Source organism: Balearica regulorum, chromosome 5, assembly GCF_011004875.1.
Source record: "Balearica regulorum gibbericeps isolate bBalReg1 chromosome 5, bBalReg1.pri, whole genome shotgun sequence".
Taxonomy (NCBI): domain Eukaryota; kingdom Metazoa; phylum Chordata; class Aves; order Gruiformes; family Gruidae; genus Balearica; species Balearica regulorum.
This window is the reverse complement of record NC_046188.1, coordinates 38643257-38661879: the sequence shown is the minus strand read 5'-3', so window position 1 is coordinate 38661879 and position 18623 is coordinate 38643257. Positions and strand designations below refer to the sequence as shown.

The 18623-nt window shown below is 51.9% G+C and overlaps 1 protein-coding gene across 4 annotated transcripts in view; it reads left to right on the top strand.

Annotated features, from left to right (window-relative positions):
* Positions 1–8849, top strand: part of SLC8A3 (solute carrier family 8 member A3) — a 115755-nt gene extending 106906 nt beyond the window's left edge. For all 4 annotated transcript variants that reach the window (XM_075754247.1, XM_075754246.1, XM_075754248.1 and 1 more), the window contains 4 exons: positions 4617–4741; positions 5274–5373; positions 6875–7150; positions 7478–8849. In XM_075754247.1, the coding sequence (XP_075610362.1) occupies positions 4617–4741; positions 5274–5373; positions 6875–7150; positions 7478–7854 (878 nt within the window). In that variant the 3' untranslated portion in view covers positions 7855–8849. The remainder of the gene's footprint in view (positions 1–4616; positions 4742–5273; positions 5374–6874; positions 7151–7477) is intronic.
* Positions 8850–18623: the final 9774 nt, after the last annotated feature.

Genomic DNA, 18623 nt, shown 5'->3' with positions numbered 1-18623 from the left:
ATTGCTACAGCCTGGGCAAAAGCAGACTTCATTCTCATTCCTCCCACCCAGCCTTTGGTCTTACCAGACCTGTTTGTCTCCCCTGCTTGTAGCATCTCCTCTTCAACCCGTGGGCTCCCAGCACAAGGAGCAGAGTACCTTGGTGCAGCAGCCCCAGCTCGCCTAGCCTCAACAGCCTGTGCGTGCTCCTGTAGCCCGGATAGGAAGCTTGCACTCAATGGTAGCACAGACCTACATGTCAGAGCAGGCAGGGTTTAAGGGACCCTTCTGTCCCCACCTTTCCCTTCCCAGGGAGGAGATGGAGGCAGCCCAGGAGGTCCTGGCAAGCTCCTGTTCTTGCTGGGCATAGCCAGACCTTATCAGGTTTAATTGGGGTTGACAGCAGGGAGTCCAGGGTGCAATCCGCATTGAAAAGTAGGTACTGATGCTGATACAAACAGAAATCAGACTAGTTAATAATTAAGCTGCAGCTTGGCAGCATTCACCTTGACAGACTTGACCTTCCAAATTAAAAGTCTGTCTCTCCCCCCAGCCCCTTGTGTTTTATTTATCACAGCCCTTAATAGTCATCTTTGCAGGCTAATGCACTGGGGCGATGTGTGACACACCTCACGGATGCCCTGTCCCAGCTTTCTGGAAGAGCTCTCCAGGACCCCCATCCCTACACCCAGTCCCTCAGGAGAACCCAGCCTGTGGCTGCCATAGCCTGCATGGGAGCGTGCCCCACGCTTGCTGCAGAGACAGTGGCCTCCTGCGGCTCTGAAGGCAGGCTGGTGCACCGTGCTGCTGGCTGAAGTGCTTCTCCGAAAGGCAGGAGTTGGGATGTTGCAAGAGTTCTTTCCCTCTCGGCTGTTGGCTCTGTACACACGGGGCTCAACTCAGTCCGCAGCATCCCCTGGGAACAGATACACCTGGAGCAGGTTCAGGCTGGGGTCTGATGTTTTGCAGAGGTTGGCAGTGATTCATGCTACAGAGTGCCCGTGCCCGAAATAGTAGGTGGGGAGAAGTGGCAGATTCATGTAGGTGCTTTGTATTGCTCTTCGGAGGTGCTTAACTCTCCCCTTAATTGTACGGCGAGTATAGACTGGGGCAAGAGACATGTCAGCTGGGCTCTTAAGCTTGTCCTTCCTACCACAAATAGCATTTCTCTAACTTCAGGGGACAATCGGGAGCCTGGTATGTGGCACCTGGGCATTGTTTGCACAAGTGCATTGAGCAAGATCCAGCAGAATATTGACGTGTGACTCGAACTTTGTCTCCTACATTAGGATAGAGGCTCAGTGAAAATACAACGGCAGGTTCAGTGTTTTCAGATGCACCTTTGAAGTTTGTTAGGTTTTTGTACTTTGCTTTCCTGTTGCACATTCACAAATGTGACTGCTTTTTAATGAGGCGTGAAGGAATTACCTCCTTTTTTCATTATCTGCAAGCTTTCTCTATTAATATTTCTGTGAGGTACCCATTGGGGGATGCTGCCTGTGCCTGTTCTCCTGTGGTTTGCTTGCAGCTGACATTGCAAGACTTAGCCTGGGACTGGCGTTCAATCAGTTGCCCCCATAGGACATCCTTGATGTGCCTTCTTGGGCAACCGTGTTTCTTCTCTCTGCGCCCCAGTTCACTGTATTCACCGCAGAGGAGTTGCATGGTGACAGCAGGGCCTCCATTATTCATGTCTTGGTGGACGTGCTGTCAGCAGGCTGCAGGTCTCCATCGCTGGGCAGCTTGTCCTTTCACTGCGAGTGGCCTAACTAGGGCTTGAAGTTGCCTTTGGTGGCACTTCTTCCACTGACGAGGCGCCCTCTGAAACAGCGCAAGTCCCACAGCCCTTCAGTGCTGCGGTAAGCACCGGTACCTTCACTTTGGTGGAGTGCCCAGTCCCACGCTCACACTGCATCCAGCCCCCAGGCTTAGAGCAATCTGTCCACTCCCAGACATGGACGTGTCGCTGGATTTACTCTGAGCTGCCTGGCAAGTGATTGCCACGCTCATCAAATCAGTAGGTGGTCTGCAAACGGCTTGCAGAGACAACAAAACCAGCGGTCACGGTCCTGCCTCTGGCCATGGACATGGGGGTTCCCGTGCAGCCTGCTCGACAGCCCCGGACCTGGCGCAGTCACAGAGCTGGAGCAGGTCTCCCTCCTCAGAGAAGGGGAGCAGGTCTCGCGCTGTCCTGCCTGGCGCAGGTACCTAAACCAGCATGAGCAAGGTGCCAGGTTCTGGGATAAAGCCATGTTGGATACCGCTCCCTACGGGGAGGAGAAGCCGTTCAGCGCTGCGTCTGCTTACGGACCTGCCTGCAGCTCAGCCTTGCCTAGAGAGCTAATACCTGCATGAGGCTCCGTGTTGTCTTACCGTGCCAAAGGCTTTTCTCAAATCAGTTAAAGTGGGGATCGAAGCTTCATTGCATCGTTTCTCTTGCAGTTGTTAAGCTCAGGAAATTCAGCCCAATATTCCCCATTTTCAGGGCAGCTCTTCTGATTCCAGACATTTGCTTTCTGTGCTGTGCAACTGCAGCCAGTGGGCAAGAGCCCAAGGGACCGTGCCGCCAGCTGCAACCGCAGCTTTTCTGATGTAGTTACTTCCCAGCGAAGGTTGTAGTGAGCCAGACTGTCCCCGAATCCGGGCTTTGCAACGCTGCCGGGATGGCTGCTGTGCTTTTGCTCGGCTCAGCACTGTCGGCACACGTCAGCACGCACTCCGCTCATCTGCCAAGTTGGGCCCTGGAGAGCTGAGGGTGCTCCTCCCCTCAGCTTCAGGTTATGGGGGGCTCAGAAGTGAGCCACATACGCGGTATGGCAACTGATGTGTAAGCACCTGCATTTTCAATGATGGATACAGCTCATCGTCTTCATACACTTCCAGGTAGAGGCAGAAACTGGACTTTCTCGATCTCTGTCTTGGAAAAAGAGATGCAGATTTCATCTAACTCCCTGCTCAAGTGAATATGAGTAGCCTGAATCTTGTGCTTGATGATTATCTGTTCATGTCTCCAAACATAGCATGACAGAACATTTTGTCCAAGTTCACCCCTATTTCTACGCTTCCTCCCCTCTGTGCTTGCTTGGGCTTTGCCTGCAGTTGCCCCCTTCCCCCTCGGGTACCCTGCATTGCCCGGCTGCATTGCCCGCCGCCTTCTCCAGGTGCTGTGCTCCCCTGTCTCAGTAAACTTCTGGGGATTCCCAAATCCAGAGTACGCTGTCTTTGCGCTAGGCAGTGATGGTTTTGATGTACGTCATTGATTTCAAATGATGGATGTGGCTGCTTCTGCTTCTATGATGGGTTATAATAATGTCACCTGCCACAGGAGTTATTATCTATTTTATAAATTCTGTAGGACTGGCAAGGCTTACAGTCTTCGCAATCAATCTAGCCAGGTTGATGAAGAGAAGGCAGAGTTTATAACTCGATTTCGCTGGGACTTTGTAATTTTTGTGTGATTTTTGGTGCAGCTTGTGAGATCTGCTGGAGCCCACATGGGATTAATCATATCTGAGACATTACCCGGGGTGTTTGTAAACTCTGCAGAAAACCTTGAGTAACATCTGACCCACTCCTCAGCTGGAACAAGACGCTCTACGTTTTTGATGCCCCCCCCCCAGGTTTTGCAGAGCTCCCGCTCCCAGGCTTAGCTGGGCCCTGTGCTACAGCATGTGCGCCCTGACCGGTCAGGCACAGGAAAGCCAGGGGAAACCCGGCTTCTTTCTGGAGATGTCAAGGCTTTTCAGAGACCCCACCGGCACATGCCTGCACATGGGTGTGTGGATGGGAGAGGAGACCTGGGGGCAGGGGCTGGGGACAGTGCCAGGTTGGGGTGCTCCTTCCCATCCGGGCAACCAGAACCTCCCCGGGCACCTCGCTGGGTTTGCTGGGGCATCAGCAAGGTGACTCAAATACAGAGTCGTCTCAGCATGCTGCACCTCCAAGGCAGTCCCACGGGGCACCCCTCCTGCCCTACGGTGGCATCTGCTGACCTGGGGTCTTGGTTTAGTTTCCTCCAGCGGAAACTAAACATCCAGTAACAGGAGAGCAAAACCCCACTTGGCTCCTGACTTACTTCTTCCTGCTCATTTTCCCACACGCTCGGCACATGTATGTGTGTGCATGTGTGGTTGTGACTGTGTGTGTCTATCTGACAGACTGATCAAGACTGCCAACAGTGATTTTCTAATCAAAGGGGAATAAAAAGATCCTGCCTCTTGTTCATTCAAACCAGGAAACATGCCAGGCGTTAAAGCTGTCTTAAAGGACACTTGTGCCAAGTGGCGGAATGAATCGGTACCTTGGTCTCCCCAAAGATGCTGCTGCTGCGGGGACGATGGGAGGGTGTATGTCATCCAAAAGCACCAATGCAGGCTGAAGAAACATTTGGGTTCTTTTTTTTTAATAAATTAAAACCATGTTGTGTATGTTCTTGGCAAATAACTGATATTCAGAAATCATGGTCCTTTGTTTCTGTGATCCAACACCCCACTACTGCCCCCCAAATCACAGTGTGAGCTAGGCAAGCTCTGAAGGGGCTGCAGAAGCCCATGCTCAGGCCCTGCAGACAAGCCCCCACGCTGTCCTGGTGCTCCAGGGATGCTGTCTACAGCTTAGTGTTGACCTTGCTTTCACAGAGGTGGCTGAGAGGAAGCTGACGGTTGAAGAGGAGGAAGCCAAGAGGATTGCAGAGATGGGCAAACCAATACTTGGCGAGCATCCCAAACTAGAAGTCATCATTGAGGAGTCCTATGAGTTCAAGGTCAGTAGTTGTCCTAGGTGTCCTCCAGGAGGGGAAAGCTGTGTGGTGCTGAAGAGCAGCCATGGAAGGCAGAAGTGAGGAGGCTGGGGATGGACATATGTGCAGGGAAAGGGCTGCTGGAAGATGAAAAGGAGTATGCAAAGCAATAAAGTATTGGAGAAGCCTACAAGTGCCAGGGGACATAGCTGCTGGTAGGCAGAGGTAAGTGGAGGAAGACAAGGGAGCCCTGCTGGAAGCAGAAGAAGCCAACGTGCAGGAGAGAGCAGGAGCAAAATTATCTTTGGTGAGGCAAGGGCGAGGGAAGAAGGAACCTTCTCTGGAGTAAAGGGTGGCAAAGAGGCAGGCTCTGGTGAGGTTTGGGTCAGCCGGTCCGGGAAGAAGGTGGGCCCAACTCCAGTCATGGCCTCATCTGACTGGTAGGAGAGTGCTTGTGGCACCTCAGCGGTTTGGGAAGGGTCTGTGAGACCACAGCCAGATCAGCCTTGCCTGCTAGCAGCAGTTTAATTGCTGTGCATCTTTATTCCCACAACAGAGCACCGTGGACAAGCTGATTAAGAAGACAAACCTGGCTTTGGTTGTAGGGACACATTCCTGGAGGGACCAGTTCATGGAGGCCATTACCGTCAGTGCAGGTGAGGGGGACATCAGAAAACCCACAGCAGCATCCCCAGGGTTCATGCAGCCTGGGATGAGATCTGTCTGGGCTCAGGAGACAGCATCTGCCTGGTCAGTGATGCTCAGCTGTGTGTAGTGGTCATCAGCAAAGCCAGTCCAAAGAGCTCTTCTGCTCCAGATATAGTGGGCTTTTGCAGATGTATTAGCTGGGAGCCCAGGAGATCTGTCTTTTGGTGTGGAGCTATCCAGGATACCAGTTTTCAAAGACTTTCCTTCTGTCGGCAGTGCTGCTGATTCAGTGGTCTGATGAGCAGCGTACAGGCAGCAAAATCCCATCCTGGCCGGGCTGCTGACTCCTGGTGTGCCCAGTGCTGTCCTGTTCAGGTAGCTCCTGCTGCTGGGAGATGTCCTGTCTGCCACGGCCAGCAGAGTCTCTGCTCTGGGAGTAGGGAGGGTTACCACATACGGACAGGAGATGTTGGCCCAGGAGGCTGCAGCTGGTGGATGGAAAGGTCCAGATTCTTGCCAGCTCTCACCCAGGGACCCTGAGAGAGCTCACCGCTTCCAGAGCCAGGCAGCCGTGGAGCAGACATTTTAGGCATGTCCATGCCATTCATGACACCTTTCCTTGATGGTTCAGCATCTTTCCTGAAAGGCTGTTTTCCACCCAGCCGTAGTGCAGGAAGCAGGCAGGCAGGCAGCTGAGCGGGAGCTGTCGCCAAGCCACAAGGCCTTCTTCTGACATGAACAAAGAGGTGCGAGGTGTTCAGCTCTCTTCTTTCTAGCAATTAAGAGAAACTGCTTCTGTGGAAACAGCGCTTCCATCCTTGCAGCAAGCAGGCCTTCTTCCCTCTTCCTCCTTCTCTCTCCATCTGCTCTGTGCTCCCTGCCTGCTTTCTCTTTTACCAATTTATTTCTATCGTCCTGTGTCTGCACAAAGACCAGCAGTGCTTCCAGCCTTGGGGCTGACCTGTCCCACCAGGCTAAGGAGGGAGCCCCTCCAAGGGGCTGCAGTACTGCTGCTGATGCCCTCACACAGGGGAGGGCTTTCTCGCTGGGGCGCTGCTGGTGACCAGCCTGTGCTCTGGTGCAGGAGGACCAAGACGTCACTCCCGTTTCCCAATTCCATCACTTCCTGCTATTTCACTCCCCCAAAATACATCACTTGCCTGTGTGACTTCATGGTACCCCTCAGCAGTGATCTCCACAGGCTGACTCCATACTGTGTGACTGCCTGTGCATGAGAACAGGGACGGGGATGGGGCTTGCCCCTCTGTGGGGCCTGCAGGTTCTGGGGTGTCCTGGGAGGCACCCCTCTTGCCAAGCCTCACCCATCACTGAAGGGACCTGGTGTGCCATGAGCCCACTGTCATGGCTGGCGCCACGCCACATTGTCCCAGGAGAGCAGCATCCCTGGAGCCCTGGGGTGGGGGGGCCAAGCACAGGCTGCAGCCCAGCCCCATAATCTTGACCTGCCCCACCACAAGTGCTGGACCTCTCCTTCCACGTTATTTGCAGCGGGTGATGAGGATGAGGATGAGTCCGGCGAGGAGCGCCTGCCGTCCTGCTTCGACTACGTGATGCACTTCCTGACTGTCTTCTGGAAGGTGCTGTTCGCCTGCGTGCCCCCCACCGAGTACTGCAACGGCTGGGCCTGCTTCGTCGTCTCCATCCTCATCATCGGCATGCTCACAGCCGTCATTGGCGACCTTGCCTCCCACTTTGGCTGCACCATCGGCCTCAAGGACTCGGTGACCGCCGTCGTCTTTGTCGCCTTTGGCACTTCCGTACCAGGTGGGGTGGCCACGGGGGTGGGGGGACAGTGGGAGGGAGGTCCTCTGGCGGGTCTCCTGCCCCAGGGGAGCAGCTCCATCATGGGGATGGGGTTCAGGCTGGGAAGGGGCTGCACAGTGTCCTGTCCCCAGGAAAGGTTTGCACCCCATTTGGTGGCAACACGGGGTCCCTGGACCTTGGAGGGGTGTGTGTGCACCAGGAGAGATCTGTGTCCCAGCCTGGCCAGTGCCACACCTGAGCCTCCGTTGTCCCTCAGACACGAAGGGTTGCCCATTTCTCCTGTTGGACCCTCCAGTCATTTTTCCTTCCCTCCTCCCCCAACCCCAGACACGTTTGCCAGCAAAGCCGCGGCCATCCAGGACGTGTACGCCGATGCCTCCATCAGCAACGTCACGGGCAGCAACGCCGTCAACGTCTTCTTGGGCATCGGGCTGGCGTGGTCAGTGGCGGCGATCTACTGGGCATCACAGGGGCAGGAGTTCCAGGTGTCGGCAGGCACCCTGGCCTTCTCCGTCACCCTCTTCACCATCTTCGCCTTCATCTGCATCAGCGTCCTCCTCTACCGCCGGCGGCCCCACATCGGTGGAGAGCTGGGCGGTCCCCGAGGGTGCAAACTGGCCACGACGTTGCTCTTCGTCAGCCTCTGGCTGCTGTACATCCTCTTTGCCACCCTGGAGGCCTATTGCTACATCAAGGGGTTTTAGGCGGTGGAGGGTCGGTGCTGCCGGGGGGAGGGACCCCCTCCTCCATTACCTCACCGGACACCAGTCCTGGAAGCGCGGTTTCACCGGAGGGGACAGCTGTCCATTGGGGGCCACTGCTGCCCAGACAGTCAGACGGCTGGGTGCCAAGAAGGGCAAAACCATCACAGAGGGAAAAAAAAAAAACCCCAAACAAACCCCACCGAAAATGATACAAAAGAAAAGCAACAATGGCAAGTGTTGAAATAAAACAAAACACAACAAACCCAACCACTGACCCCATTCAATGAGATTAAGAAGTATCAGCCATCTCCAAAGGCCACCTCTCCCGTAGAGGTTTGTCTCCTTTCCTCCCGAGCACCCCTCCAGTGTAAGGAGATGTTTTTGTATTTTTACTGGTTGGGTATTGCAGAAATCTGATCAGGAATTTGATTTTTTTTTTTTTTCCTTCTTTTTGTTAGCTTGATGCTTTTTGATTTGGGGGGGGCACGCTGCTTGTTTTTTTGTTTTTGTGGTTTGTTTTTTTTTCTTTTTTACTACTAGAACAGAAAAACGTTAAAAATCTACTCTAAAGCTTCAAGCTGCCGTCAGTGCTGGAGTTGAACATGTGTATTTTTTTGAAGCCACAAAAGACTGTCACACAGTCAAAGAACTTTTTTCACTGTTACCAGTTTCCTCCCTCGCCACCTTCCATTTCTTTCTTTTTTAAGAACATCACAAGACTGATGATATATTTTTAATACAGACACACACACATTCAGTGACAAAGGCTGGAGCATGTAGCAGCTCAATCACCTGCCTGGGCTAAGAAAAAAAGGAGGGGAAAAAAAAAACAAACCCAAACCAACCAACCCCCAACCCTCTAATATAATACGTATCATGTATGTTTTGACTATGGCATTTCTCTTTGTATAATTAACTTCAAGCTTGTGGTACTGCAGGGAGAGAAAAATTATGTTAATTTACAATTGATAAAGAAATAAATGGCTACCCAGGAACAGCCTGCCCTGGGGGGAGCGAGGGGGCCAGGGAAAGCAGTACCGGCTCCTTGGGATGGGGGTGGTGGGTTTGCTGCCTGGTCCTCCCGCTCAGAGGTGGAAATGAATTCAGGAAACCCCGGCTAGCGTGCCCGTTTGTTCCCAGCACGGTCCCACCCCACGCCGTGGCGTGGCTGCCCTCTCACTCGTTTGCTACCCCAGTTTTCACAGCGCCCGCATCTCGCTGGTGGTCTTTGGGCCATTGAAAAGTACGGGCTTAAAAACTGCCACCCACGTCAGGAGTCCTGTGTCATCTTAAGTACCTTTTAGGAACACCAGACAGACAAAAAGGCATCCTTTTCATTTGAAGTGCATTTCTTTTTAAGGAAAAACAAAAAACAAACCGCCACGAGAGTATGTCATGAATTACATCAATGGCTGCAAATTGAAATGTTGGGTTGGTAATAAAAATAAATAAAAACTATACCTATATCTATATAAACAGTGCTATCTACAAACATATTTCTTAATTGAGAGCCCTGGAAGAGGATGTTAAAACCTTACACTTTGTAAAGTGTTGTCAAGATGAAGATCATTTCTTCTCTCCAGAAGCAGGCGCTGTAAAGGGAAGCATTTTCGTCATAAAGGTCCCTGTAATAAGCCAAACGGCGGGAGGCAGTGCCTGAGAGAGGGGCTGCCAAAAGGTACGTCTGTGCCTGCTGCGGTGCTTTCTGTGCCCGGGAGGCAGGAGGAGGGGTCCGCAGCTTAGGGGAAAAAGGAATGGCAACGAGGCTGTCCCGGACACAAAAAGAGATGTAACGCCATAGCAGGTGGCTAGATGAGAGTGACAATGGTCCGTAACACACAGATGAAATTTATTTTCATACAAAATGTTTATCAGATAGCTCTATATAAATGTGTATACACATAAGGCAGAGAAGGATTCTTCTCAGAGGAGCGGCAGGAGCTTTGCCGGTGGAAATCCACCGTACGTGAAAGCCATTGAATTTGAAGCCAACAAGCATCCGACCTGCCTCCTTACCCTTCCTTCGCCATGCCTTTGGGGAAGGGCCTGAAAAAAGATGGGCAAGAAACTCCCAGGCCAGGCTCCCAACGAGCTTGCCGGTCCTTCTGGCCTCCGGCCGTGCCAACAGCCACCGAGAGCAGCTGCTGCCGCCGCCGGCCACCGCCACCGCTGCCTGCCAGCCAGGGACCCCAGAGCACATGTGGGACACTGAAAGAAAAATTACAAAAGCCTCCCCAGATATTGTCTGTGGGGGTTTAAAGTGCAGCTTTTGGGGGGGGGGGAGGGTTGTTAGCATCGCTGTTTTTAATTTGGACATACAAAGTCTGTTGAGCTCTTATTTTACCCATGCCAGCTCACTCACCCCTGGGTAAAGCCCGGCCTGGGGAGCTGCCGTGCTGTTCTTCTGTTGCTTGTGCTGTATCCGCCATGTGCTTTTCATCTGCTTCCTTCTTCAGCTGACCTCGGGGAGGGGACATGGGGGGGGAGGACTGGCTGCCATGAGTACCAGCTGCATGGAGAACCTGGTGCCCTCAGTGCACAAGGGTGATCTGCACCAGGCCAACAACATCCGTGGAGTGTTTCTTTCTTTTATCTTTATTTTTTACTTCATTAAAAAATATGCAAGCTAAAAAACAAACAAACAAGTTTGGTGCCTTTGGGGATTTTTTTAATTTATTTTTTTTTCTGAGACTTTTATGTTTTATATTGGGTCTAGCTGTCTGCTTGCTTCTGTTTTCCTTTGGGCAGATGCCTGGACCTAGTCACACTGGCTCTGGCTGGTTTGCTCCCCCCCGCCCCCCGCCCCACTCCACCCCAGCCCTCCGGTTCAGTGCTGCTGGGAGGACCCCACAGCGCTTGCCCCTGACTGGCTGGTGGAGAGGAGATTTTGCTGGTGGTTTTGTTGTCACTGCTCCTTCCCCTTTGTTTCTCCCATCAGCTTCCCCTGGCAGCCTGCAATAGCAGCCGCTGGCCCCTCTCGGCAGCCCTCGCACTCTGGGCAGCACGTGGTTACCTTCCAGCGTCCCTCTCCCCTCCGTCCTCGCTCCTCAACGAGGCCCCTTTGCTGCTGTGGTTGGGGATAAATAACGTGCCCTGACATCAGGAGGGAAAAGAGGAGCTGATCAGAGGAGGTGCTTAGTCCCTGGGGACTGCCATGGCACAGGGGACATAGTCCAAGGACCACGGCATGGTGCCAGTGCTACCTCTGGCTGCCTTCCCACTGCTGCTGCCATGGGGGCACCCCACAGGTTTTGCCATCCAGGTGATGCTGTGCTGCATGGATGCCAGCCAAAAATCAGTCCGTGCGTAAAGAATTGGTTTGCAAAGAGCTGTCACTCACCTGTCCCCCTCAAGCTGGCCAGGAATCGTGCCCCGGTTTGGGCTGGTACCATACCAACATCACCACTGACTGCCTTTTTCTACTTTATTTGGGTGCCTAACCCCAAAAAATCCTCTTTACAATGAGCCTTGTGCCTTTCTGCAGCAAAGGGGCAGCTGGAGCAGCCCATAACCCTGGTGGGAAGACCCCAGCTGGGCACCCATGCTGTAGGACAGGTGATCCTGGTGGAGCTGCCGCGGGGAGGTTTTGCTGCAGCCTGGGGGCAGCCAGAGCTCCGCAGAGCCACAAGAAGGCCACTGCCCCACTGGGTGCTGCTTTCTCCCATCTCCCCGCAGAGCTGTGGGGGTCACTTCCCACCCCTGGCCATGTCATCTGGCTCATGCCCTCCATGAGCCAGCAGCGCTTCCGCCCCGGGGGGAGCACACATGTTCCAGCTCTGGGAAAGGACCCCATTGCCTTTGACTTCAGTGAAGGAGCTGGGGCTGGTGGCATGGCAACCCTTGGGGCTGGCTCAGTTATCGGACATCTGGGTCCGCACAGGTGCTGAGCTTAGGTCCAGGACAGAAGAGCACCATCCTTGAGCAAGCTGGGCTGAGTGACAGGAGCACGCAGGCATCAGGGAATTGGGTGCAGTATGGTACAGTGAGATGAGATGTTTTTTAGAGCTGTTGAGCAAAGGTTTTAAGCTAGGAAGGAGGCACCTGCAGCTCTTGGATTGGGCTTTGTCACCTTTTTGTCAATTCCTGTGGTGCTGGCGTGATCAGTGCTCTTCTGGATAAGCACAGCTTAAACACAAAAATATTCTGTGATGCCCATTTCCTCTGATTCCATGTCTGGGGCTGCTGGACTGGTTTGCAAGTCACTTGTCCCTGGTATGGGAGGACCCCACCACTACCCTCCATCCCAAAGTAGCAACATGACCTCACCTCATGGCACCATCTGCAAGGAGAACCTCCCGTCAGCTGCATGTGCCACTTTTGGCTTCAGCTGCCCTGGCCCACTGCTGTGGTGGGATGATGCCTACCTGCATGTCTCCACTAGCACTGTACTTTGCTTCAGGAAAGCATTTTGGAGGACACCCAGTACTGTTGTAGCTGGACCCTGGTGAGATAAAGTGCAGGTAACAAGACCTTTGAGGAATGACCATCACTCAGCTCTCGATAGCACAATAGGACAGATACAGACAATAACAGAAAGGCATCCAGGAGATCTGGTCATGCTTGAACATGCCACCATTCAAAATCAGGACACCAATGTCCCAGACAGGACTGCTGCTATTGCCATGTATGTGGCAAGTTGAGTGGAAGCTGTGGCTAAAGGAAAAATCATGACCTGCCTACTACTCATGGCTGGGCATGCACTCAGAAGTTGGCCCAGTTTGAAGAATGCACTAAAACAACCCCACAGGTCTAGGATGTACTTTCATAGAATCATAGAATGGTTTGGGTTGGAAGGGACCTCAAAGATCATCTAGTTCCAACCTCCCCCTGCCATGGGCAGGGACACCCTCCACTAGACCACGTTGCCCAAAGCCTCATCCAACCTGGTCTTAAACATTTCCAGGGATGGGGCCTCCACAACCTCTCTGGGCAACCTGTTCCAGTGCCTGACCACCCTCACAGTAGAGAATTTCTTTCTAACATCTCATCTAAATCGACCCTCCTTCAGCTTAAACCCATTACCCCTTGTCCTATCACTACACTCCCTGATAAACAGTCCCTCACCATCTTTCCTGTAGGTCCCCTTCAGATACTGGTAAGCCGCAATTAGATCTCCCCGGAGCCTTCTCTTCTCCAGGCTGAACAATCCCAACTCTCTCAGCCTGTCCTCATAGGAGAGGTGCTCCAACCCTCTGATCAGCTTCATGGCCCTCCTCTGGACTCACTCCAACAGCTCCATGTCTCTCCTGTACTGGGGCCCCAGAGCTGGACGCAGTACTCCAGGTGGGGTCTCACAGAAGCCAAGTAGAGGGGCAGGATCACCTCCCTTGACCTGCTGGTTACGCCTCTTTTGATGCAGCCCAGGACATGGGTGGCTTTCTGGGCTGCAAGCGCACACTGCTGGCTCATGTTGAGCTTCTCATCAATCAATACCCCCAAGTCCTTCTCCTCGGGGCTGCTTTCAATCCATTCCTCGCACAGCCTATAGTCGTGCTTGGGATTGCACCGACCCATGTGCAGGACCTTGCACTTGGCCTTGTTGAACTTCATGCGGTTCGCATGGGCCCACCTCTCCAACCTGTCAAGGTCCCTCTGGATGGCATCCCTTCCCTCCAGTGTGTCGACTGCACCACACAGCTTGGTGTTGTCGGCAAACTTGCTGAGGATGCACTCGATCCCACTGTCCATGTCGCCGACAAAGATGTTGAACAGTGCCGGTCCCAGTACCGACCCCTGAGGAACACCACTCGTCACTGTTCTCCCCTTGCTCATTGAGCCGTTGACCACAACTCTTTGAGTGTGACCATCCAGCCAATTCCTTATCCTCCATGTGGTCCATCCACTGAACCCATGTCTCTCCAATTTAGAGACAAGGATGTCGTGCGGGACAGTGTCAAATGCCTTGCACAAGTCCAGGTAGATGATGTCAGTTGCCCTTCCCTTGTCCACGGACGCTGTAACCCCATCATAGAAGGCCACCAAGTTTGTCAGGCACGATTTGCCTCTCGTGAAGCCGTGTTGGCTGTCACCAATCACCTCCTTGTTTTCCATGTGCCTGAGCATAGTCTCCAGGAGGGTCTGCTCCATAATCTTGCCAGGCACGGAGGTGAGACTGACTGGCCTGTAGTTTCCTGGGTCTTTCTTTTTACCCTTCTTAAAAATGGGGGTTATGTTCCCCCTCTTCCAGTCAGTGGGAACTTCACCGGACTGCCAGGACTTCTCAAATATGATGGTGAGTGGCCTGGCCACTTCATCTGCCAGTTCCTTCAAGACCCGCAGATGCAACTCATCAGGTCCCATGGACTTGTGCACCTTCAGGTTCCTTAGATATTCTCAAACCTGATCTTCTCCTACAGTGGGCGGTTCTGCATTCTCCCAGTCCCTTCCTTCTGTGACCTGGGCAGTGTGGCTCAAGGATTTGCCAGTGAACACTGAGGCAAAGAAGTCGTTGAGTACCTCAGCCTTCTCCATATCCTGGGTAACTAGGTCACCCGTTTCATTCCGGAGGGGACCCACATTTTCCCTCATCCTCCTTTTTTCACTAACATACCTATAGAAGCTTTTCTTGTTGTCCTTGACATCCCTGGCCAGACTAATTTCTAATATGGCTTTGGCTTTCCTAACCTGCTCCCTGGCTGCTTGGACAGTTTCTCTGTATTCTTCCCAGGCTACCTGCCCTTGCTTCCACCCTCTGTAGGCTTCCTTTTTTTGTTTGACTTTGCCCAGGAGCTCCTTGTTCATCCATGGGGGCCTCTTGGTGGATTTGCTTGACTTCCTCTTTGTTGGGATGCATCGCTCCAGATTTTGGAGGAGGTGACCCTTAAATATCAGCTAGCTGTCTTGGGCCCCTCTTCCTTCCAGGGCTTTGTCCCATGGTATTCTACCAAGCAGATCCCTGAAGAGGCCAAAGTCTGCTCTGCTGAAGTCCAGGACAGTGAGCTTGCTGCGTGCCCTCCTCGCTGCCCTGAGGATCCTGAATTCCACCATATCGTGGTCACTGCAGCCAAGGCTACCCTTGAGCTTCATGTTCCCTACCAGGCCCTCCTTATTGGTGAGAATAAGGTCCAGCATGGCACCTCTCCTCGTGGGCTCCTCTATCACTTGGAGAAGAAAGTTATCATCGACACCTTCCAGGAACTTCCTGGATTGCTTATGCTCAGCTGTGTTGTCCCTCCAGGAGATGTCAGGGTGGTTGAAGGCCCCCATAAGGACCAGGGCTTGTGAGCGTGAGGCTGCTCCTATCTGCCTATAGAGGGCTTCATCTGCTCAGTCTCCCTGGTCAGGTGGCCTGTAGCAGACCTCCACTATGATGTCCCCTGCCCCAGCCCTCTCTTAATCCTGACTCATAGGCTCTTGGTCAGCTCCTCATCCATCCCCAGGTGGAGCCCCATGCACTCCAGCTGGTCGTTGACATAGAGGGCGACGCCCCCTCCTCATCTGCCCTGCCTGTCCTTCCTAAAGAGCCTGTACCCTTCCATCCCAACACTCCAGTCATAAGAGCTATCCCACCACATCTCTGTAATGCCAATAATGTCCCTCACTATCTTTCCTGTAGGCCCCCTTCAGATACTGGTAAGCTGCAATTAGATCTCCCTGGAGCTGCCTTTTCTCCAGGCTGAACAACCCCAACTCTCTCAGCCTGTCCTCATAGGAGAGGTGCTCCAGCCCTCTGATCAGCTTCGTGGCCCTCCTCTGGACTCGCTCCAACAGCTCCATGTCTCTCCTGTACTGGGCCCCCAGAGCTGGACGCAGTACTCCAGGTGGGGTCTCACAGAAGCCAAGTAGAGGGGCAGGATCACCTCCCTCGACCTGCTGGTCACAACTTTGAAATTGGTATGAAATCTAGGTGAATTAAATAAATAAACCATTCAAACAAGGATTTTTATTTTTAGGGTGTAAGATGTGAAGTTCCCAGGAAGACGTCTCTGCTAAGAAAATAAGCTTGTGTTACAGAAACACTGGTCCCATTTTGTGAGAATTATTTGTGTACAACTTGGGTGCATGGAAAAGATGCAGGGAAAAAGAATCTCAACACAAAAGCTTCAACATTGCTCTCAGAAAGTCCCCTAGGCACATCCTTGGCACTAAGGCATACTGTACAGAGCACCTCCGCCCCTCTATCAACACCATGGTTGTCCAATAAGCTCTTAAAAAAAGCTATCAAAAGAGATTGCCTCCTCTTCTTCAGGAGCATCTTGGGTAGAAACTAACAGCAAACACAAATGGGTGGGGGCTGTCCCTGCTAATTTTTTTTCTTCTTGTTTTATTCACAAAAGCATGGAGAACAACTGATTACTATCCTTGTTGTGAGAGGATTTCGTATGTGGTAAAGCCTTTCATGTTCTCCACTTTTTCCTCTTACACGTTCCGAGAAGTCTTTTCTACTGGATTGCTGCTGGCTGGGTCTCGCTCTGGATCTGCACATCCATGCCGGCTGCCTCACGGCAGGTCATCCCATGGTGCTCTGCTGAAACTCATCCTGTTGACTTGGACTATTTCCTCAATGTATCAAGCATTCTGGTCCTACCCTTCATAGGTGCTCACAGCCCCCCAGTCCCCTAGCTGGATATCACCAGGAAATGTTATAGCAAAGCAATTTCCTAAAGCCGCTGCTGAAAATACTGAATAGACCTGGACCCTGGACAGCCACTGGGAAGATTTCCCCAGAAAGCTCTCTGACTGTGACACTGAACTCAACATATTGTGAGTCTAAATAGGTTGCGTTTCCTCAGCTCGCTTACGAGAATGTCTTCTGGGACAGTGCCAGAAGCCTTACCAAAGTCAAAACATATCACATCTAGTGCTGACCCCCCTAGCCATGAGGCTAGTTATCCTGTCAAAGGATGGAATCAAATTAGCTTGATACAATTTATCCAAAGCAAAACATCAGCAAACCCATTCCAGTCATTTTTTTACAAATTTATAAATCTATCTAGGGGATTAGAGAATCACTGGTGAGTAGTTGACTCTTTTATGTTTTCCCAAAGAGATATTAGGACATCAGGTCTGTAATTCCCTGGGCTTCTCTTCGTCTCTAGGTAGGTGACGTTGCTATGCCATCCTTAAGTCCCTTGGAAGCTCACACGTAGTCTACAATGCTCCAACACCCCTCCCACATTTCATATTTTCCTTTCCATGTTTCAGGATGTTGAAGAGCTCTTCATTCCTTTTATTGGTCTCTACTTATGCTGCCTTCATGTCCCTTGCAGCAGGACAGTTACATATTGGGACTTTGATCCCAGCTCTTTTATCAGTCCTCAGATCTGTTTTATCCTTTAGGACATCTCTTCATAGATCCTATCCACCTGTTTTCTGAATTCATTGATATTTGATTTATTTTTTTTTTTGGAGTCTAAGTACTTTTTTTACAAAGCTCTAGTATTTAATTGCATTTTGTGGAGAAAAAGCTTGCAGCAGACATCTGAATACTTGAAACAACCATTAACAGCTCAAGAGAGATGCAAACATTTACGTTCATGTTGGGCTGTACGTGAACAGATCCAACTTCAGCCACCTTCATACAGCTTTGTCTGCTATAACCTGCCAGCTCATAGCAAGAACATCCAAGTCACTTCAGAAATAGTTCCATCGCTTCAGCCAAGCGCTGCATCAACTCTTTTCTGACATGGTGAAGTCAGCAGGGATTACTTCAGTGGTCCCAGCCAAAATCATGACTGAGGGAGAGAGCAGTAGTACTTTGTGCTATGCAAGGCCAGAGCTGTACTGTATAACAGGGCACCGGACGTTCCAGCTCTGCAGTTTTTATTCCCTGAAGCACAGCACTGAGATGCTACAGAAGAACTCGTTTCAATAAAGCGAGCCCTTCATTCACATACCAAAAAGCAGTGAGTGAAGGATCTGTTTTGCACTGGGACTGAATTTGTCTATCTTAGTAAGTTGAGCTGAATTCATCCGTACTCCAGACTCCCAGATCTTGCACTGAGGAGCTACTCTGAGATCCAGATTAGGGCCACCTAGTTGTGAACTGCACATAGGAGCCCTGGGCCTGCTATTCCTGCTGGCACCAGAGAGGAGGCAAGGTGTGGAAACCTCAACCTCTGTGGGAGCCACAACCTTCTGCCTCCTTCATCACTCAACGTACACCCCGTGCACCCCTCTGACTGCAGCATAGTGCAGGTCTGGCTCAGGCAAGGAGCAGAAAGCCACCCACCACCAGCACCTTGTCTTCAAGGGGAGGACAACTGGTTAAGTACACAGCAGGGCCACAGCTCCTCTGCCCAGGAAGGAAGCTCCATCAGCTTCTCTGACAGAGAAGACCCTCAGCCCAATCTCAGCGTGTTGAAAGAAAACACAATGTGGAATAAACATTCATTTATGCTTTTGCAGGAGGTGGGGATATAGGTTTGTGCTACAACACGCATCACAGAGCTGGTGGTGTTTTCTGAATGAAAGCTAGACACCTCCTGGTGCGCACAGGGCAAGGCACCTTTGAAAAACAAAACCCACCGTTAAAATCAGTAAACAGGCCCTCAGATACAGAATGGGGGAAAAGCATCATTGCTTCCCAAAGCAGCCAGACAGCCTCAGGTTTTCTGGCAAACCCTCCGTACAAAACATTTGCTGTGGTACTCTTAGTTCCCAAGGTGGTAGGTTTTTAACCCACTTTGTTTTCAAGGTGTTTTCCAAACTAAGGAGCACCACTTCTGCAGATCTTGCCGTCTAATTTAGTATCAGCTTTTGGAGGGTTGCCAAGTTATTTTGCCTGAAATGGCTTGTAAGGGCTGGTTGACGAGAAGTCAGAAGGTCGG